The sequence below is a fragment of the Pan troglodytes genome, chromosome 23, assembly GCF_028858775.2.
Source record: "Pan troglodytes isolate AG18354 chromosome 23, NHGRI_mPanTro3-v2.0_pri, whole genome shotgun sequence".
Lineage (NCBI taxonomy): Eukaryota > Metazoa > Chordata > Mammalia > Primates > Hominidae > Pan > Pan troglodytes.
In genome coordinates this window covers 49,113,787-49,136,282 of record NC_086016.1, presented here as the reverse complement: position 1 = coordinate 49,136,282, position 22,496 = coordinate 49,113,787, and the positions used below count along the sequence as shown (strand labels likewise).

General features: G+C 54.6%; 2 protein-coding genes across 9 annotated transcripts in view; one reads left to right on the top strand and one right to left on the bottom strand.

Annotated features, from left to right (window-relative positions):
• TBC1D22A (TBC1 domain family member 22A) overlaps positions 1-22,496 on the bottom strand; it is a 413,175-nt gene that overhangs the window by 39,120 nt on the left and 351,559 nt on the right. The gene's annotated exons all lie outside the window — the stretch shown is intronic.
• On the top strand, positions 19,589-20,062 carry LOC100608401 (uncharacterized protein UNQ6126/PRO20091). Its single transcript, XM_016939433.3, has one exon. It carries the CDS (start codon positions 19,589-19,591, stop codon positions 20,060-20,062), a length of 474 nt encoding a protein of 157 aa, XP_016794922.1.

The window sequence follows — 22,496 nt, the reverse complement described above, 5'->3', positions numbered from 1 at the left end:
AGACCGGCTGAATCCTGGGGCCAACGCCAAGTAGCCAAGTCCACCAAAGGGGCTGTGGGGACCTGGGGTGGGGGCCAGGACCCTCACTGCTCCTAGGAGGCTGAAGAGGGCAGGTGGGCAGACAGTGGGCAAGGGCCCCCACCGCAGCTGGCACTGGGAGGCCTCAGGGGACGTGGTGGAGGGAGCCTGGGCCTTGGCCCCCGAGTACCCAAGGCCTTCCACACCACCGTGCCTCACTTCCCTCCGTACGTGAGGTTCTGGGAACCTCAGCCACTCATTCCTTTCCTTTTCCACTGCCCTCTCCCTGGAATCTGCAAACTCCTACCCGAGCAACTAGCACTGCCTCCTCAACCGGTGTCCCTGGCCCATCTACTCGGCCACAGTGACCTCACGACGTGTGTCCGGGTGGTCCTGGCACGTGGCGCGTGCTCACTGAACAAGCGCTGGGCGAATGAACACAGCACTCTCCATACATGCCCTGCCTAGAGCTTTTTGGTCACTTCCCCTCAACTTTCATTCCTTCAACAAGTACTAATCTAGGCACCAGGATCTCTGGGCGATTTAGAAGCCAAAGTATTGCAGAATCACCTTCAACTCCTCCCCACCATGGCTACCAGCCCTGTGGGACCCGGCCTCGAGGCCCCTCATCCTTGCCTTGGGCCATGCCCCACTACTGCCATCATCCAGGGCCTGGCTCTGGCACCTGCGCCCCCCGAGTGGAACTCTCTGCAGTGCCCAAGGCACCAAGTGTTGACCACCCCGCCTCTCCCCCCACCCCGACTGCTGCCTTCTCGCGTGAACCCCAGGCTGTGCTTGTGCTTATTTTCTGGTTCACTCTCACTCCATCCTCCCTGCCAGGACCACAATGCCTGGGACCTCCATGCCCAGAGTGTCACCTGGTCCAGGACCTGTGCTCGATACGTGGCTGCTAAATGGAGGAATCAGCGAAGAAGGAAATGGACCCACCGCAGACCCTCATCGAAGGACCGTGGGATTAGCTGGGATGACGGGAAGCAGTGCCGAGCCCTGCGCCGGCCTGCCAGGGGGTTCTGGGAAGGCCGGCTGCCCACAGGTGGGCTCTGCACCACTCTTGTCAGGGAAGAGGCCCCATCCTGCTTATCCCTGAGGAAGACACTCGGCAGCAGAGCCACAGCCAGTGTCCCCTTCCCAGCTGGGGACTGGGGCGGGGGTCTGAGTCTGGCCACAGGTGCAAGAGGGGTCCCGATGAGGCTGGCTGAGGCCTGAGGGAGCGGGTAAGTGGCCAGCCCTTCAGGCATGGAGGTGGTGGGCAAAGGCACAGCCCAGGCTGGAATCAGCCAAGGCTCCGGGAGAGCCGGGCAGGGAAACTCTGTATCAGCCTCCCCTGTGGTGCAACATGCCCTGCCAGGCAGAGGACCCTGGAGGCTGTCTCCCTGCTGAACCCCCCATCTCAATTTGGGGGTGCTCGGTTGTCACATCAGAAACCCAGGACCTGAGCAGAAAGGATGCCAGCCACACAGCACAAGGAATTCTTTCTGCAAACAAAGTCCAGGGGTTTGGTAGTGAAGCTGGCTGACCCCAGGTTTGACAAGAGGATGCAGCCTCGTGGGCGGGTGGGGCAGGGAGGGTCCCACAGGACACTCCCAGGCTGCCAGTTGCTTTTTGATTCCTTTTACACCCAAGGTTTACATAAAAAGCTCAGGCACTCTCAGCCCTAGCTGCACACAAAAGTGACTCTGTCTTTCCAAGTTTCGCTGCCTGTAAACACTGGCTGATCCAGCCCTGAGTGAGGCCTGTCCTGGCCAGGAGCTGGCGAGGGGCGGTGGGCTACCAACCAGCGGTGCTCCAGCAGAACCCGCCTTCCTTCCGCCCCGGCCCACCCTCAGGCCGGCGTCATTTGTTTCCATACGAGATTCTTTCGCGTGTCCTGAAAAGGCTGCAAAGTGGGAAACTGTGACAGCTGAGAGGGAGATGTTTTAATAAGACCCAGGATGTAATCACATTTCTTCAGGGACTGAGCGGATGAGCTTCTCTGAGTTTATCTGCCTTAGATATCAAACACCACCAATGGGATAATAAGGGCTTTTCAATTAATGATTTGAATGGGGGTGTAATTTTTTTCTTTAATGGCAAGACTAATTCACAGGCAGAAACGTGCAAGGGGAGAGACGCCAGCAAAGTCCCCTGCCCTCTGCCCCACAGGCAGGCAGCTTTCTTATGAGGGAGGCATGGGCAGGGCACCTTCTGGAATAACTGGAGTGGACACAGAGGACCTGCTCCGGGCCCATGAGAAAGGGTATTAAGTCCTGAGGTTGAAATGCCAACCTTCACCCAGTCAAGAGAATTTCTACTCTGGAAGGAAGGGAGAGAGGGAGAGAGAGACAGCCCACGGAAGGATGTTTGGAGCTCGCGAGGATGCCCGGGGCTGTATTGATCGTGCTGCCAGCCCGAAGCCGCTGCTGGATCAATGAAGTATTGGCATGACGTATGGCAAAGCTGCCTCGCGCAGGCACAGGGCCACACCACAAGTGTCACCGCCGAAGCTCCACGGCCCTCCTGTTTCCTGACAGCCAACAAGGGAGAGCTCCAGGCAAAGGTTCCAGGAGCCGCCGGTAAGTCCCAGCCAGAAGGGACCTGCCAAGTTCCCACAGGGGACAGACGACAGTCCTAAAAACGAATGTCGAAAAGCCACAGTCCCATCTTAAGCAGTATGTCAACTCTGCTGCACAGCTGGAATCACCCAGAATTTCACAATGGCATTAGGAATGAAAATCAAAACCAGCACCCACAGGCGGCCCTTTCACATGGGGCTGGCAAATCCTTGGAATCAGCCTCCCGCTCTGGTACTGGGGCTGCCTCCGCAGGGCTGGCTCACGTTCCTCTCAGTCCTTGTCCCCAATACTTCAGAGGCCCGGCCCCAAGCATATTAAAATGCAGCCAGACTCCACACTAAGTCTATTTTTCCTTATAAAAACATGGAAAGAGCTGTATAGTTTTGCTTTGGAATTATCAGCTGCAAGTAATTCATTTAACTGAAAACTGGCTATGGTTTCTAAGATGTCCCTGTGCACACTTGGGAACCGCTGAGAAAACAAATTCTAATCCACAATTTATGCTCAAATGTTACCAAGTTTATATGAATACAAAGTTGAACACTGAATGAAGTGGATAGGCTGTAACATTTTACAGGCGTCGCCTAAACATTTGCCTACTTCAATTTTTGGAGTTCATTTTTTTCCATATCTCAATGAGCACACTTGGCTCCCTGAGACGGTGGTGGCCGTTCTGTCATGAGCTCACATCCAAGTGAGCCCTTCGGTGAGGCTGAAATCTCCAGATGAACTCCATGTCCACCCCAGGGAGTTCAAGGCCTTGGTTCAAACTGAAATCCAATGGCTCGGTTTATGTTTCAAGGTGCCATTTAGATCACATGGCGTTTCCGCGGACACTCGGGAGTTTCCTGCATCCCCAGCAAACAGCCCGCCTTCAAGCCAATGTGATGTGGGAGCAGGAACCTGCACCTCCCAACCTGCTGTACAAGGTGGGGCCATCACAGCCTCCCCCGGGACAAGGCACAGCAACCGTGGCAGACAATGACAGGTCAGGAGCCAGGACAGGACTCCCGACACGGCCAGGGAAGAGGAAGAAAGGTCACTTGCACTGGGGAGAAGCAGGACCCAGGCAAGGAGGCAGCTCATGTCCTGTGGGGTCGGAGGCAGGAGTCAGTTTGGGTTGCAGGCCAGAGACAGCAGGGCGGGGCGGTGCAGGGACTAAGGCCGGGCAGGTAAGCAGCCAGGTAGCAGCGGGCATGTGCCCATGGTCCCACGGCAGAGCTGGCTGCTGAAGGGCTACAGGCAGAAGCATGAAGGGATCAAGCGCACATTCTAGAAAGCTCTCTCTGGCTGCATTCTGGAAGGTGGATCGGAAGGAAGCAGGAGTAGGGGCAGGCAGAGCCAGCTCCTGTGACAGTCCCAGAAGAACGGGGTGGCACGGGGCCAGAAGAGGGCTCAGGAACATGGGGTGCAACCGCCAGGCCTGACGACCAAGACTCGGGGGGAATCCAGGCAGACCCCATCTCTTCCGGCACCAAATGGGGGCTCCTAAAGGTGGGCTCCTAAAGGTGGGGTCCTAAAGGTGGGCTCCTAAAGGTGGGGTCCGGGGCTCTGGCGTCTCACAGCTTGTTTGATCATGGCCCTCAAGGATGTATGTGCAGAAACCGAGGGAGGTGCTAAGAAACTGGCCGCACACTGCATCCTTGCCACGCCACCATTACCGTACTTGATCAAAGCTTATCAGTCTGAAATGAACTGGGAGAAAATCTAAACTGGCCTTCAGCACAGAGAGTTTGGGAGGTGCTGCCACGAACTCGAGTGGCCCCACAGACAGGCTAGGCTAAGCCCCAAGTATAGCTGGGCTTGGACGGGGCGGGCGCCCCAGGACTGTGCGCTCACTTCTGGCTCCCATGTGGGATCGCTCTCAAGGAGGCTGCAGACCCCAGGGGCCTCTGCGAGAGAGCCAGGGTCACTGTGCACTGACGGGCAGATGCTCCCTTCTGCTGAGAAGGGGCCTGTCACTGCAGAGTGAGGCAAGATGACCAACGCCACGCTCTGACCCCCATTGTCAGCAGGAATGGCCTTGACATGCCCCTGCTTCCCCAGGTGGCCAGGGTCCCATCGCACGGGCAGAGGCCATCTACTCTCCTTGCTCCAGCAGCAGGCGTAGAAGCTGGCTTGTTGCCCCCACATGGAGTCACAGATCACATGGAGCCCACAGGGGGCAGGGGGAACACTCCTGTGGCTGGAGCAGCCGCAGAGCTCATATCTCCTTCTGCTGCCCACAGAAGCGTCAGCTCAACCAGGTGGTGCAAGGTTCACTACTGGCCGATTAACGAGCTTGGTTTCTGCAGCAGAGCAGGCAGGTTCACCATTTCTGCATTTCTGGAAGAACCTGGACTCCACCTGGCTGAGGACACTGCCCTCCAGGGATGCACGAGGTTACAGCAAGGTCTTACACGTGGCACTTGCTGAGTACAAGGACAGTGATACAGTTTGAACGTCCGTGCCCTCTCAATCTCATGGTGGAATGTGACACCTGGTGTTGGCAGTGGGGCCTGGTGGGAGGCGTCTGGGTCATGGAGGTGGTTCCCTCACCAATGGCTTGGTCCCTTCCCTGTGGTAGTGAGTGAGCTCTTGCTCTGTTAGTTCAGGACAGAGCTGGTGGTGTAAGGAGCGTGGCACCCCTCCCCTCTTGCTCCCTCTCTCGCCACGTGACACGCCGGCTCCCCGTGCCTCTCACCATAAGGAAAAGCTTCCTGAAGCCTCCCCAGAAGCTGAGCAGATGCTGCAGCCATGCTCGTACAGCCTGCTAAACCCTGAGCCAAATACACCTCTTTCCTTTATAAATTACCCAAGCCAGGGTGTTCCTTTATAGCAATGCAAAGATAAGGTCAGAAATAAGGGGCTATCCAGGAAGCCCGCCTTCTAGTAGGCACTCCGGAAACAAATATGGCAGGGAATTTAATTCTCAGGACATTTCCCACAGAAAAATCTTAGAGATGAAAACCTTGAGTTTTGCAGACCGCAGGGTCCCACAGACTGCTCCAGCAAGATGAGGAAAAGACATGTCACCACCACACTCAGGGCAGAGGTGTTGGGGAAGGAACGAAAAGGTGCAAACACAGGCCTAGAGTCACATGGCAGCGAATCTCTCAGGAGCAATGCTGGACACTGTAAGAGAGGAGAGCAAATTCCCCCAAAGCCTGCGAGGAAGTGGCTTCCACCTCCACCCTCCACCCTTCATCCAGAGAGAGGCCAGAAGGCAGCGGTATCCAGACATGCAGATCTCAAGTAGGTCCCTGCCAGGCTCATTCACACAGAGAAGTGCTGAGGGGTGTGCTCTACCGGACAAGGAAGACAGTGAGGCAAACGTGGGTTTGGGAAGGGGGCTGCGCTTGGGGGGAGCCCGGCAGGAGGGGGTGTCCTCAGGAGGGGCCTAGAAGGGATGGGTCCCAGAGGACACGAGGTGTACAGCACCTGCTCTGCCTGCTCCTCCAGACACGCCCGCTCCGGTAACCTGTCTGGTGGGGAGGGAGGGAGTGGGTGGTTCACAGACGTCTAAGGGAGATGATTGGTGACACCAAGGAAAGCGACATGCCGTCCCAGAAAGGGATGACAGGCACAGTGCACATGGTGACTCAGCGGCAGTGACGCTGACACAGCCCCACCCAGGTGACAAGTCCAGGCACACCACCCCAGGAGCCTCAGAAGGAAGGGCCGGGCACGAGGGCATGGCCGTGTGCTGGGACCACAGGGTAAGGAAGCCTAATTCTCAGCTTCCCTCTTCCGCTGTAGAAATTCATTTCTAAACCTCAGAAATTAAGAACAGCATTGAGAGAGACAGAGAGAGAGGAAAAAAAAAAAAAAAACAAGAAAACAGTAGACACAGCAACCTGAAAGGCTGAGTGGCGCCTCTGGCGGTGTGAGGAGGCTGGGATGGAGGGCTGCTCTTTTTTGGTCAAAGTCTCTCAAAATTTCCTCTAATATATAACACATAGCTTTGATTAAATAAAAATTTTTGTTTTTTAAAAAGGTGTAGGCTTGCGGCATTAATACTTGGGAACAGCCCCAGGCCTGCCCCTCTCATCTTTCAGTTTCAAACACCCTCTGCTGGGCCTTCCTCTAGGAATGTAAGGTGACGCCATGGACAGGAAAATGGCTAGATTTGTACACCATAACCCTCAGGATCCTAGGGTCACCATCCACTTCGTGAGTGCCACGAAACTCAAAAGTTAACAGCCTCTTACGGTTTTTTGTTTTTTTGTTTGTTTACTGAGACGGAGTCTCGCTCTGTCACCAGGCTGCAGTGCAGTGGCGCAATCTCGGCTCACTGCAACCTCCGCCTCCCAGGTTCAAGTGATTCTCCTGCCTCAGCCTCCCAAGTAGCTGGGATTACAGGCATGTGCCACCATGCCCAGCTAATTTTTGTATTTTTAGTAGAGACAGGGTTTCACCATGTCGGCCAGGATGGTCTTGATCTCTTGACCTCGTGATCCGCCGGCCTTGGCCTCCCAAAGTGCTGGGATTACAGGTGTGAGCCACCATGCCCGGGCCAACAGCCTCTTAACTTTTATTACTATTCACACTGAATCATTAGTGGAACATGTGTTCCTAGGAGATCTGCTGAAGCTCATCAGTGACAGGACCTGGTAACTCCAGAAGGGCCAAGAGTCTTCACCAAGAGGTGACGGCACTCACCGTGATAAACGGCAAAAAATGAGAGGCCTATGTATCCTGGTGAGCTGGCATCGTAGACATGCACCCGGCTACCCATGGACAGCAAGGCCCACACGCACACACTGTAAATAAAGTAACGCTTCTCTTCACTCTGCTGATGGTCCTGTTTCTTTGCCTGCCTCACGCATATTGCCAAGTGTGACCTCATGAAGAGCCGGGGATCTTGATGGGACTCTGGGGCCCATCTGCCTCGGACGCAGTACAGAGCCAGTTACACCGTCGCCAGGTGCTTGCCCGGAGTCCACGTGACTGTCCGTGGCTTAGCCACGGTCATGGCCACTGGGTCCAGCAGGGCCACCGGGCTTGGGTTCCAGCTGCTCTTTCCCCAGAGAAAGTGGTATCCATCACAGAGAAGGATGATTTAATAAACACACGGATAGCTGTGAGCAGAGTCATGGAACGAAAATCGATTTTCTGCAGCCTCGTGCAGGACTCCATTTCTCTTCTTTGCAAAGTGCCTTCATGAGTTAAGTTCTTAAAGGAAAAATGATCACAGCACACCTGGGATCAGCAAGCTGCCCAGACCTCTCCCTGGAAGATGCCACTCAGGGAGCCTGCTGGGGGCACCGGAAGCCAGGGATGGAACACAGAAGGACCAGCTCCTCCTCCCTCCCCTAGCTGCTCCTGATTCTCCACCATGGGGCTCCCTGCTGAAATAGGTGAGGAGCTGGGGAAAATGTGGAGCAGATGGGTGGGTGGAGGGGGGTGATGGGTGGGTGGAGGGGAGGATGGGTGGGGTGGAGGGGGGATGGGTGGGGTGGGGGGGATGGGTGGGGCAGAGGGAGGGATGGGTGAGGAGAGGGGGATGGGTGAGGGGAGGGGGGATGGGGGATGGGTGGGGGTGGAGGGGAGAATGGGTGGGGTGGAGGGAGGATGGAGGGATGGGTGAGGGGAGGGGGGATGGGTGGGGCGGAGGGAGGATGGGTGGGGTGGAGGGGGGATGGGTGGGGTGGAGGGGGGATGCGTGGGGTGGAGGGAGGGATGGGTGGGGCAGAGGGAGGGATGGGTGAGGGGAGGGGGGATGGGTGGGGCAGAGGGGAGGATGGGTGGGGTGGAGGGAGGATGGGGGATGGGTGGGGTGCAGGAAGGATGGAGGGATGGTGAGGGGAGGGGGGACGGGTGGGGCAGAGGAGAGGATGGGTGGGGTGGAGGGAGGATGGGGGGATGGGTGGGGTGGAGGGAAGGACGGGTGGGGCGGAGGAGAGGATGGGTGGGTGGGAGAGGCCGGAAACCCTCACCTCAGGGGGCTCCTCAAGGCTGGGCTGGGATGGCTCAGGGGAGAAGGTGAAGACCACTTGCCCTGAAGAGAACCAACATAAGGCACTTGCCACAAAAGCAGGTGCCAAGAGCAGCACATCTGTGAGCCCTGGTGCATGGAAGCCCACTCCCTGTGGCCCCAGCTCCTCCTGCTACCTGGGAAAAGTGCTCAGTGCCTGCCACTCACATTCTCTCGGTGAACAATGACGAGGCGGATGTTCTCTCTCCACACAGAACCGGGGCCGCCTTCCCCGACGGCAGTGGAAGAGCAAGCTGGCCGCAGGTGCAGGCAAGAGCCCCTCAAATGAAGACTCTCGCTGCAATAATGAAAGCCTAGGAGGCCCACGTCAAAAGAAATCCAGGCTGGGCGTGGTGGTGGCACCTGTAATCCCCGCACTTTGGGAAGCCGGGGTGGGTGGATCACCTGAGGTCAGGGGTTCGAGACCAGCCTGGCCGTCTCTACTAAAAATACAAAAAAAAAAAAAAATCAGCTGGGCGTGGTAGCACACACCAGTAATCCCAGCTACTCGTGGGGCTGAGGCAGGAGAACAGCTTGAACCCGGGAGGCGGAGGTTGCAGTGAGCCAAGATCGCGTCACGGCACTTCAGCCTGGGCGACAGAGCGAGACTCTGTCTCAAAAAAAAAAAAAAGAAAAAAAGAAAAAGACAAAAAAAATCCATGCCAATTCCACATGGGGCAAGGAGTAGTTTTCTTTATCACTAACCAAGAATTTTCCATTTGCAAAGAGAGAAAGGGTTTGTTTTCCAGGGATCAAAAAAGACCAGAATTAATTTTTCCCCTGCCTGGTTTCCTGAGACCCCGAGGGTGGGTGGGTGTGCACGCACACGTGTGTATGTGGATATTGCGTGTATTGTGTGCACCCGTGCCTATGCGTGTGAAAAATCAGTAGCTCTGAGCCTCTCCTCCGTCCATCACCTCACCTGACCCTCCAGCAGCCCTAGGAGTACAGTGAGCCAGACGCTGCCATCCCCCCTTTCTGGACGAGAAGTTCAGAGATGTTCGAGAACTCCTCCCACTCACAGTCCCGCCCACCCTTCTGGGTCAGTGAAGGGATTTCCCTGGGTGCCCCCAGTAGAGGCAGGGCAAAAGGGCCACCCTGCCCTTGACATGGCTTCCTGGAACCACAGGGTCCCTGGGCTTCCCATCCCAGCAGGTGACCCCTGCGAGTCCTTGAGGCCTCCAGCCTACCGCTTCCTAATGCTCACTCCTGTTTCCAGAGAAGACAGCGCTAGGGCTCACTCCCTCCGCCCTCATTGGAAGGCCTGAGCTCACTGGCGGTGCAGTGCTGGAGCTGCCAGAGTGAGATGCGCTCGGGGAGCAGATGACATGTGGATGGGGAGAGCAGCCCACCCACCAGGCTGCAGAGACAGGATCCTGTGGGCCCCGGCCGGGCCTACGTACCGCTGGCCGCATGCTGGCCTCCACCCAGTTACAAGAGGGAAGCGTGGGCCACCTCCAATGCTGTTTACAGGAAAGGGCTCAGGAACCACGGGGGAAGGGGATCATGGCATCCCTGTCTTCTGGTGGCCTGAAAAGGCTCCCTCTTTCTTAAAAAACATCGTCATCTGGCCGGGCACGGTGGCTCATGCCTGCAATCCCAGCACTTTGGGAGGCCAAGGCAGGCAGATTACCTGAGGTCAGGAGTTCAAGACCAGCCTGGCCAACATGGTGAAACCCCGTCTCTACTAAAAATTCAAAAATTAGACGGGCGTGGTAGCGTGTGCCTGTAGTCCCAGCTACTCGGGAGGCTGAGGCGGGAGACTCACTTGAACCTGGGAGGCGGAGGCTGCAGTGAGCCAAGATCGTGCCACTGCACTCCAACCTGGCCGACGGAGCGAGACTCTGTCTCAAAAAAAAAACAAAAAACAAAAAAATGAAACATCATCACCTTCCTTTGTGTTCCCACGTGCTCTGAGTGGGCACTGCCCTCTGGCAACTAACTATCTGGACACCAGGAGAGTCACCTGTACTTGACCATCCTGGGACACCCGATGTTGGCTGCTCCAGGAGCCCCAGCTGGGCTCAGGCTGGGGTTGGCCTGCTGCATGCCGGTCCCTCTCCACAGCAGCCGGTAGGGGGCCCTCGGCAAGGGACATCAAAGAGATGCTGGGAAGTTCTTGCAGAGCGGCCCAAATTTCTCTTGCCTTAGTTAAGCCACAGAAAGAAAGATCTCATTACTTGTTTTAGACTTAAAGATCCCTGTAAGTCACCCCAGAGTCTCTCCCAACAATCCTGTTCCTTCATCTTAACTCACACTTCATCTTCCCAACCTTTCATCATTTCCTCCAGGAAGAAAGCTATTAAACTCTGCAGCCCAAACCCCACTTTCCCCAGAAATGACTTGAACCTTCCAATTCTACTGCATTATCATAATGAGGGGTATAATTTCATAGGGAGCTTTTCGAAGTATAAAGAAGTTACCTGCTGGTGTCACCGTGTGAGGACTAGGAACAGAAGATGCTCTGGGTGTGTCAGGCCTTCCTGCTCCCCCAGGTCTCCAGGGCACGCCTCTTAGCTGTGCCGGCTTCTGAGAAAGCCCCGCCCCGGGGAACAAAAGAATGTGTTCTGGAAGACACTGGGAATCCCATGGGCTCTCCGGGACGGTTGCCCTCCCTGAAGTGTGAGGAGGAACCCAGGGGGGTGCATTTGGCCATGCTGGCGGCAGATCTTGCCGGAGCCTGGGGACTCAATGGGGCAGAGATGTCACCCCTTGCCTGGGTCTCTGGAGGGCGCTGCCCCATGGGCCTGGGGCAGGAGTGTGGTCACTGTGCTGGCCACACCTGGTCCCCGTGCTCACCCTCAGCATGAAGGCTGCCTCCCCGCCGCCCTGTGCAGGCTCCTGCCCCTCCCTCCTTTACAGGGCTTGTCCCACCCACGCTCCTTCAGCCTCTATGTCTCCACTCCCGCCTGGCCCAATCTCTGCAGGCACCATCTTTGTCCTCTGTCCCCTCCAGGCCTCTGCCCGCCTGTCCTCCCAGTGGCCCTGCGGCACTGCTGCCTCAGTGTCCTCACACCAGCTGTGCTCAGACTGGCGGGCCTCGGTGGAACCCAAACTCATCACCTGCTTCCCCCGTGGGCCCCTCGCTGCTCCTGAAGGCCCAACGCTCCTCCAGGATAGAAGCCCCCCGTCTGCCCCCTCGCCCTGCGGCCCACTCCCCAAGCCCTGCCTCTGGGACCAGCTTGCCTCCTCCATGCCCCTCGGTGCCACCTGTGGCTGAGAGGGCAGCACCCCGTGCCCAGCTGATTTGCCAACTCCACACCAGGCATGTGTTAGCTCCGAAAATGACGTGCACAGAGGCACAGGCAGGTCCCCTCCCCATAGAGCTTCCACCTGCATGCCCATGCCAGGCCCAGGTCAAGAAGAGGCAAGGTCCCAATGCGTCCCAGGACATGCGCCCCTAGGCTGGCTCGAGGGCCTGGCGTGGGCAGCCTGTCCTCCAGGCGGCTCTCAGCCCTGCTTCACTCAGGGGGTTTGCTATCCTCTTCCCCAGCTCTCCGACAAGGAAAGCTCTGCTCCCTCCTCACAGCTGAGCCCAGGTCCAAGCTCCCACGGCGCCCTTCCCTCTGAACCCTGCACATCACCACCCCATCCCCAACCTTCCTGCATTTACCCTGCGGTTCTTGCTAAAACACAAGGGCAGCGCCCACCCCCGCCACAGCAGCAGGGATTCAAATGCTCAGCTCAGGCGTGCCCTCCCCCGCTGAACTGAGAGTCCCCTTCTCTCTCTGCCGCTCCCACACAAGGACCCCTCTTCGGGGAGGCCTCATCCGGCAGTGAGCGCACCCACCATGGACCTGCCACATGCCCAGCCGTTGTCAATGGTGTCCTCTTTCCTGTTTCACGGTGTTGCATCAGAACATGGGAGGCAGGCATGTGGGCCTCCAAGAGCTTCTGTTCAAGAATGGTCCAAAGAGCTAATACCACATGGCCACACAAACCCCACACAGCAACACAAACCTGATCTCACAGCATGCATGACCCTGCAAACCCCACACTTTCACACATGCGGCAACCCGCACACAAAGGCACAATTCACTTCAGAGATTACTTTTCAATTGACCCAATTTTGTCTTTAAAACGTCTTGAAACAATAAAGACGGAGACAACGATCTTTACTTTGGCATTTCATGACATTCGCTGCTTCCAGTGAACACAGGATGAAAGAGAAACCTGCATGAAGCCATTAGCCTGTCGAAGGCTACTCAGCATTGCAAGATCAGTCCCATTTGACAGAGACATGGCCCACTGCCACGGGCCATTCTGTGAGCCAATGGGCAGGTTGAGGCCTGACGGACTCATTAAGTGGGTCGTGGGTGTGAGTTCACTAGTGACTCAAGACAGCAATGGACTGGCCCAAAAGGATGCTGGAACTCCAAATGAAAGCATGCAGAAAAGCATGTCTATCAGGACTGGGTGCACAAACATCCTGCCAGCCGGGAAACAGTCCTTCCATTCCTACCACGCACGAGGTGCTGGGCTGGGTGCAAAACCACGGCCTGAAACCCCCAGTAAGCACAACAAGGGGGCTTCACAGGTGAGGGGCCTCCAGCAGGAGTCTACACCCTCCTGGAGAGAATGGAGGAAGCGTCACCCGGGAAGCAGCTGGTGCTCTCTGTTTTCAGGCCAAAGGGAAGGGCTGGGTGGCCAGGAGTAAAGCAAAGCGATTCCACCCACCTGCCCCAAAGTCTTGGCAGACGGAACCTCATGGGAACACCCCTCAGCCTCCTGGAGGGGCTGAGACCTCATCGTCATTAATAATGTGGTTCTCTCAGGTAAGAAAAAACTAGAAATGATAAATCTCCATGTGCAAACCCCATCTTCTCTCCGCCTCCTTCCAGGTATAATTCTAAAGCTGCCATTGATCTTTAAAGCAACCTTTAATTACCCTGAGACCCCAAAGTCCAAACAGGCCAAGGCTCGAGCTAAGGAGTATTTGCTTTGAGGCCTCTCATGAAGCAAATGAAAGGGACTCCAGGGGTCTACAGCCAGAGAGGCTGGGCACACCCTGGCACCAGCTTCCAAGGCCAGGGGACGGGTGAGGAGGGAGGCCTCGCCGCTGCTTCTGCGCAGTGAAGCCCGCCTGGGTCTCTGCAGAGCACAGGGCTTTTGCTGCTGTTGTCTTTCCTACTCTGTAAATCACAGATGCCCAAGAGAACCTGTGATGTCTTTATTGCTTGTCTCCTTATCAAAGATCCCTGAAGTCTGAGGCTAGTAGCATTTAGGGCGGCCTCCTAAGGGCAGTGGATGACTTCCAGACTCATCAGGTGGCCATACATGGGCTGAGACCACCTCCAAGTAGGGGCTGGGCCCAGGGGACCAGGTGGCCAGCTTGGAGGGGCTCAAAGGTCACAGACTGGAATTTGGTCCACTGTGCACACAGATCCTCACAGGTTACTCAGAAATGACCACACTCACCCCCTCCTCTGTGATGGGACACTGAGGACCCTGGAAAGAAGCCCAGGCCCATGAATGAAATGTGGCCCTTATGTCATCTACAGGCAGTACAGGGCAGTTCGGGAAACCTCGTCATGGTGGCTCAGCCAAAGGGAATGCACAGCCAGCCTCGATGGCACTTTGTGCAGCCTAGGAGCTGGGGTGACCTGCAGAGTCCACCCACCTCTCTCTTCCCACAGCCCCTCTGACCCTCTCACACTCTCATCCCCAGCTCCTCATCCCCAGTGCCCCTCATGTGTTACCGGGGAAGCATCTGGTAACTAAGTCTCCACCAGATGAGCAGGGCACGCCTCTTGCCTTGAGGGCCATGGGCCTGTGTGCTCTGTGTTGAGTGATGTGTTTGCACATGTGCATGTCAGCGAGCTGAGGGGACACCTAAAGGCTGGATGCGGTGGGGACACCTGAGGGGCAGGCACGGCAGGACACCCGAGGGGCGGGCGCAGTGCGACATCCTAGAAGAAGGGCAGAGAACCCAGAGCCCAGCATTCTGAGCTCCAGCTCCAAGCCACGAACCTCACAAAGCAGCCGAATCCCCACAACCATCCTTAACGTGGGAATTAACCCTAGTGAGAAAACCATGTTTACACTTATTGAAAAGAACATGCAAAATACAAAAAAAAAAAAAATTTTTTTCAAACAAGAAAATGAAATATCCATAACTCTACTAATGAAAACTAAGTCAGGCTAGCACCGTGGTTTGTTTCTGTTCGGTCTTTCTGTCCAGGCGTGGAATAGAAGCAAATCTGGGATCATTTTTATCTGTATTACATATGTCGATATATACAATTTCAGATCATGCTTTTCCTCCACATAGAAACGCAATGAAAACATTTTCTCGTTTCAGTAAATATTACTTGAAGATGTAATTTTTGGTAGTTATGAAACATTATAACCAGCCATGTACCATAACTTAGGTAACTGTACCCCAAGAGCTGGATATGCAGGCTGCTGCCAATTTGTTTTTCCATAATTATAAACAAGGAGAATTACTGGATCGAGGAAAGGCTCTTGATATAAATTATTAATAGCTCTCCAGAAACGCTGTGTATCACACCCCTCATCAGAATGAAACAGCATGCCTGCTTTACGCCAACTTCATCCACTTCCAGGAGGCCCCTCGCTAAAAGCGGTGCTTATTTGAGAGAGCATTTGCTTCCATTTTCGATTCTTTACTAATGATTGGAAGAAACACTTACATTTTCTGGATAGCTACATAAATTCTCATGTGGGTTTCTGACTGTTCCGATTGTCCTCATCCATTTTCTATGAGGACATTTTCTTTTTATTAGTTATTTGTGTGAGTTCTCTGCATATTAAGGATATAAGCTATGTTGTGAATGAAGAACTTTGTCAACTGCCTTTGAATTTTGTTTATGATGTTTCTGGTAGACGGATATTTCCAGCTTCTATGTTGTGCTTAAAACGTGCCACTCTAGAGTGAACTGGCATTTTCTTGGGCTTGGCACCTGGGGCTCTCTGGCCACATTAAGTTAACTTGTTAGCATAGAGTTTTTCAGACATAAAAGTAAAGTAAATTCTAGACCTAAATGAGTGAGAGGGTGAGCTGGGGTCAGGAATTTTCAGAGGAGACCTGCTTTTATTCCTCTTCCCTTCAGAGCTAAGCCTCAGGCAAGCATGAACCTACGAGGGCCATTTTGTCTGTCTGTCCTGGTTCACTTGCTTGGGTTCAGGGGTCCTGACGTAGGCAAAGGGTCTCTGACTCACATCCACCTGCTCCAGCCCCAGGCCTTCTCCCCTGCCCTCTGCCAGGCTGCTTACACTGGGGACCTGGTCCCAGAGCAGGAAGCAGCAGACACCTTCAGGGCAAACACTAGTTCTAGGGCTGGCTTACTCTTCTCAAGAGCCCATGAACTTAAAAAGCATTTTGTTAATATCCATGTTGTGTGTGCGTGTGTGTGTGCATGCAGACTGTATGGGGAGAGGACAAGGAGCTTTCGCTGAACATTTGTTCATCATGTTACAAAAACCGAAGAAATCGTCCTGATCTCAGTGGGGCTGTCTCTAGCATTTCCCTAGGTACTGGTGGTTGTTGATTTAAAATGTTCTTAACATGTTAATAAAGTATTATTTTAGTTCTACTTAAGGGCAGAATTTTTTTTCTTTTCATTAAACTCAGGAAAAGCTACTGAATCTCTTAAGGTATCATGTGATTGAGGGCCTCTGGTTTATTGATAGGATATTTTTATTAATAGTGCAAGCCGGACAGAGTTACAGGTGTGCTGGCCTGATCTCTGAGGCTAACTCTAGGCTGGCATCCAGGAGCATGGCTACGTTCCAGTGGTATTTTTATGGGATATTTTTTATTTTATAATATTGATGAAGGCGGGCCTCATGAATGGGATGGGTGCCATGAAGGAGGCTGATGGGAGCGCCCAGCCCTCTTGCCCTCCTACCTTCCACCACATAAAGATGCAGTAACGAGGCGCCCTGGACAGACACCAGAGGCCGACGCCTTGATCTTGAACTTCCAGTCTCCAGAACAGTGAGAAATACATTTTCATTGTTTATAAATTACCCAGTCTAGGCCTGGCACGATGGCTCATGCCTGTAATCCCAGCATTTTGGGAGGCTGAGGCGGGCGGATTATGAGGTCAGGAGTTCGAGACCAGCCTGGCCAACATAGTGAAACCCTGTCTCTACTAAAAATACAAAAATTAGCCGGGCGTGCTGCCACGCGCCTGTAGTCCCAGCTACTCAGGAGGCTGAGGCAGAAGAATCACTTGAACCCGGGAGGCGGAGGCTGCAGCGAGCCGAGATCGCCCCACTGTACACCAGCCCGGGTGACAGTGTGAGACTTCGTCTCAAAAAAAAAAAAAAATTACTCAGTCTAAGGTAGTTTGTTATAACAGCAGGAATGGACTAAGACACTCCATATATGTGGAGAGAGAAACTGGCAGATGTGGGATCCTGCACAGAAGTCACTGATGATTCAGCTGAGACAGGGTGCTGGGAGCCATGTGTCCTGGTGGCCAGCTCTGTGAGACGGAGTGCCAAGCCTGCTGCTTCTTTCCAGCGGGGCAGGTCACACAGCATAAGGATTTTTGAAACTGTGAACAAATTTACTAGGAAGACATTTTCTGGCCTTAGAATCATTTAAAACCAAGACTTTTGGCAATGTTTGGATTTACTCCCAAATTATAAGTCTATTCAAGTTTTATTTTATTTTATTTTGAGATGGAGTCTTGCTGTCGCCAGGCTGGACTGCAGTGGTGCAGTCTCGGCTCACTGCAACCTCTGCCTCCCTGGTTCAAACGATTCTCCTGCCTCAGCCTCCCAAGTAGCTGGGATTACAGGCATGCACCACCACACCTGGCTAATTTTTGTATTTTTAGTAGAGATGGGGTTTCACCACGTTGGCCAGGATGGTCTCAATCTCCTGACCTCATGATCACGCACCTCGGCCTTCCAAAGTGCTGGGATTACAGGCGTGAGCCACCGCACCTGGCCAGGTTGGGCTTTTTTTAAAGCTTATCTTGAGGCAAGTTTAGCATTTTTAAAATGTGTGTGTGTGCGTGTGTGTGTGTGTGTAAATTCCTCTTTCCTAACACAGAGGAGGACTATGTTTTCAGCCATCTATCTCGGTCCTCCTTGCTGGAGGTCTGCCTATTTCACTAACATTTCCAACTGCCCCTCTAAGATGTACTTAGGAATTCTACATAAAAACCCTGTCTTCTAATCTATTCATTTGCTTTTACTCATTCATTCTTTTATTGCCTTTATCATAAGTTGTCTTTATTTTTCTATTTTTAACTTCTTGGTTAAAGGCTTAGTTTACTTGTTTTAATGTTTTTAATTAATAAAAGCATTGCATCTTTGAATCTGTTTGCAAGCCCAGCACTGGCACATTCCTTGTGCTTTGGAACATCCTTCTGTAATTACAGGGTCATTTCCACTGTGACCCACATTATTTTGAAGGGGGTTCTTTAACATCCAAATGCTTGGTTTTTCATTTTAACTTTATTATGATCTAATTTTAAAGTATTATGCTCAGTGAACAAAGTTTATGTCATTGCTGTTTTTTTATTTTGGAAATGTTTATGGCCTAGGTTGGGTGATTACTTTTTGTAAGTATTCCATAAATACTTAGAAAGAAGATGCATTCTTTGTTGGTACAAATTCCACCCAGAACTCCCAAACCACTCCTTTTTTATGCCATTCAGATTCACAATCCACCTTATTTTTTATGTATTTTTTTTGAGACGGAGTCTCGCTCTGTCGCCCCGGCTGGGGTGCAGTGGTGTCATCTCGGCTCACTGCAACCTCAGCCTCCCAGGTTCAAGTGATTCTCTTACCTCAGCTTCCCCAGTAGCTGGCATTATAGGCGCCCACCAGCATGCCCAGCTAATTTTTGTATTTTTGGTAGAGACAAGGTTTCACTATGTTGGTCAGGCTGGTCTCGAACTCCTAACCTCAGGTGATCCGCCCGCCTCTGCCTCCCAAAGTGCTGGAATTACAGGCAAGAGCCATCGTGCTCAGCCCCCACCTTATTTTTAATCCAACTAAATACGCTTAAACTTTCCTCCTATGGTTGCTTCACTGAATATCTTTGTATGTTTTATACAGTTTTAAATTCAAGTTTAATACAAAGACAGGAAAGTGCACAGATCACAGCCTCTACAAGGAGGCTTCCGACGGAGCTGGCGCTGGGCTCCTGTGCTCCCGGGAGCGTCCTGCTTTCCTCGCTCCTGCGGCCGCTGCCAGACCCTTGTTGGGAGAAGGCCAAGGTGTGGGGCAACTCTCCCTGCTCGATCCCACGGTGTGGGGCGACTCTCCCTGCTCGATGCCACGGTGTGGGGTGACTCTCCCTGCTCGATGCCACGGTGTGGGGTGACTCTCCCTGCTCGATCCCACGGTGTGGAGTGACTCCCTGCTCTACCCAGTGTTTTCTTCTTGAAATCCGAGGACACAATTGTTCCTGCTTCCTCCATGCGCCATCCTGCCCCGTCCCTGCTCGTCTTTTCATATTGCTCATGGCGCTTATGTTCTAGCTGCCAATCCACCCGTGGTGCCAAGTTTACCAAATCACTTCACGTTGCAGAGCAGGCTGTTACAAATCCACTGTTACGGGAAGGCCACCCCATCCTCTCTTTGCCTCGCTCCCCAACTGGCTCCCCTCTCCCCCATCTATCACTTCTATTCCCTGGTCCCTGCCCACCTGCCGACCCCCGCAGAGCAGTCCCTTCATGCACCTGCCCCTCCCGACTCGCCCTGCCCCTCGAGAGCAGAACCTGACAGCACAGGGCCTGGCTCAGGGCGAGGGTTCCAGGGGCATTCAGTGAAGGAATGAACAGACCAGCTGAGACTGTGAAGCCTACGGTCACAAAGCCAGACTGAGCCCCTCAACCTAGGCACTGCACACACCTGTGTGTGTTTGGCTTCCCCACTGAGCAGCTGGCAGATTCACACAACTCAGTCCCAGAGCCAAAGGGGACAAAGGTGAAGGCTCCCAGGCTGGGCAGCTCGGGCTGGCACCTGCTGGTCCTTCCCATGCAGCCCACCCAGCATCTGGGGCTCCCACAGAGATGCAGGGCCCAGGGCCAGGCGGCCACAGACTGCCCGGAGCATGCTTCCAGAGCAAGGGCCCCAGCCTTTCACGATGCCGCTCTGCTGCCTCCTCGCTGCCTGCACCAGCCTCCCAGGGCAGGCAGCCACCATGCTGGAGGAAGCTGCTTCTCCTAACGAGGCTGTCCACACATCAACATCAGGCAGTGGCGCACTCACTGATCAGACATTTACAGACGTCTCAGCTGCCGAGGCCTCCTCAGATGAGGTTCCTGACTTCATGGAGGTGCCACACTCTGTTCACCATAAAATTAACTGCTTTTTCTACTTAGAAAAACAACTCTGCCAACTGCCGTCCCCACTGTGTCTAAGCAGATTGCTTACTTTAAAACTAAAAACAACGGTCCCAGCTCCTGGCAGGTGGTGGAGCTTCCAGCCTCACAAGGCATTCCCACTTCTGGTGGGCACTCCTGGAAGCTGGCAGAGCACAATCGATCCTGCGTGGGCGGCCCCCTCTCAGCCAAGCCCAGGGTGAGTGCAGTGGGGCTCCAAGGAGGGGAAGCTGGCGAGGATGGGGGCCGGCGGGGAGAGGGCGGCCTGCAGGGGGGTTAGCAGTTGGACCCCCAGTCCCCTGGGAAGCCAAACTGAGAGGTTTAGACTTGGGGGGTAAAATGGATAAATGAAGATTTTCCGGGATAGCTTATTTTCTAATTTTACAATGCCGTGCTTATTCATCAGGAAAAGATCCCAGTAATGCCGACATCAGGCACTTAAACTACATCCCCAGCCGGTCAGAATGGGCACAGGACATGGCTCAGTTCTGGTTTAGCGCTCGTGTCCGAGCAATGGTGGCCACAGAAGGTTTCCGCGTGGGTCATGACATGCTGGAGCTGGCCTTTCTAGCACTCACCGTGCCACGTGAGCCTGAGGAGGGTCTGCAGGCCCAATCAGCAGGGGCGGGTGGCAGGTTCCTAACGGAGGGGACAGCGGATCCCAAGGGAAAGCAGGGTCCCTGCTCACCTCACCCCTGCTGGGCCCCAGTGTCCTCTTACTGTAAAATGACCCACAGAGGGCAAGGACGGGGTAGAGGGCACCAAGCGGGCACCGGGGGACACACAACTTTCCACACAACGGTGCTCCTTTCACCCCCAAGACCCTACGAAAGTCTGGTGGGAGAGTGGCAGATGGAAGGCAGAGTCCATGCTGTGGGCACTGAGGCTGGAATCTCAGTGGCTGCAGAGGCGGGGCAGGGCTCAGCGGAGAGGCCCCACTGGACATCAACATGTGGAGCCGGGGGTGGGGTGGTGGGGGGCATTAGGAAACGCCCAGGGCAGGGCTGTGGAGCCACATACATACAGCCTGCGAATTAGCAATGCAGATGGCATGGGGCATGTGCCTGAGGGCAACCACCCCTCCTGAGGACCAGCAAGCTCTGGCAGGGGAGGTGGCAAATCCTCCAGAGACGCACACACCTCCTGGGGCCCAGCGCTCAGGACAGGGCCAACGTTCACTCCAGAAGGTGCCGCCATCCAGGGGCCAGGAGGCCCAGAGTGCAGCCCCAATCCCAGCTGTGCCCCTCTCCGCCCCACCTCACCTCACCCCGCCCCGCCCCATCACTCCCTGCTCCCCGAGCCCTGCCCAGCAGGCCCTGGAGGTGGCTCACAGATGGGAAGGAAGCAAACCACGCCCGCATGAGGCTCAAAGGCCAAGGGGACCTAGGACACAGGCAGCGCCCTCACCTTCCCCGCCTGCCCAAGTTTTCGGGAATTAAGGGGCAGCGTGACCCATCGCCCCCTCCCTGGCCCCTGAACTGCTTGGCTCTGCTGTTTAACAACAGGAGGGTCTCTGCCTTTCTTCTGGGAATCAGAAAAGGATTCTGTTCCTGTGGAAAAATGACTTAAAGCAACACATCATTTCCCAAGGGACAAATCACAAGGCTGCAATGAATGAAGGCTTTTAAAGCCACTTTCCACCAACGTTCCACTGTTGGGGAATCATGTTCTGGGCCCGACTCGCTCAGGTGGCCTCCCATGGATGCGGAAGCGTCTTCCTAAAATGTCACAACTGCACACACACATTCCCCGTGCTCACCAGGACTCCTCAGGTTTGTAACTTCTGTTTCTCACCTCCTTTCCCATTGGGTTCAGTGCCCACAACACATTGTGGCACTCACAGCATTCTCTCCATCCAACCCCTCACTCACAGCATTCTCTCCATCCAACCCCTATGGCAGCAAAGAACCAACTTCCTCTTCCTCTAAAGGAAGAAAGTCAATCTCATGGCTCCTCTGCCAGCGCCTCCTCCCGGTTCCCCACTCAAGCCACAGGGGCCCCACAGGCTCTCAGAGTCTGCACTCCACCCCGCACCCCGCACCCCACACCCTGGCCGTGTGGCTTTGCCTGACTCCTGTCCTCCCTTCATCTCAAGTTAAGTAGGCCGGGCTCAGAGAAGGCTGGCCAAACATTTGAATCAGCTGCCCACGCTGCACCCTCTAATAGCAGCAGAGCAATGTCTCCGGCCCAACAGCAAACACACTGTATCCCTCACAGAAAAGCCCAATGAGCTGCGGCAGGGTGAGGAATGAGGGCACCTTGTCATTTGCATCTGTCAAGGCTGCCATCAATTCCGTTTCTTGGTCCAAGTCTGCCCCTGCCAGTGGCCCCTGGATGGGACCACCACATGACAGGGTGGTAGGAGGCCCACTGCCCACCCAACACCACCCTCTCATGACCCACCTCCCCCAGACCTAGCTCAGGCACCCTGGCATCCACAGCTGTCCCTATCTCCTGTCCTTCACCCTGAGGGACTCATGGCCTGCTTCAGCCTCCAGGGCCGGAGTGACACTTCTGCACGTACTCACAACAGGAAGAAACCCCGCCCACAAGCTCCCACGGCCAGTGTCTGGTCCGCCTCGAGGCACCTTGTGACACTGTCCCTATTTGGGAGCAGACAGAAGAAATGGAGTCGTC

Coding starts and splice junctions, on each gene's coding strand:
- LOC100608401 (XM_016939433.3), top strand. CDS start 19,589: ATGCTTCCAGAGCAAGGGCCCCAGCCTTTCACGATGCCGCTCTGCTGC.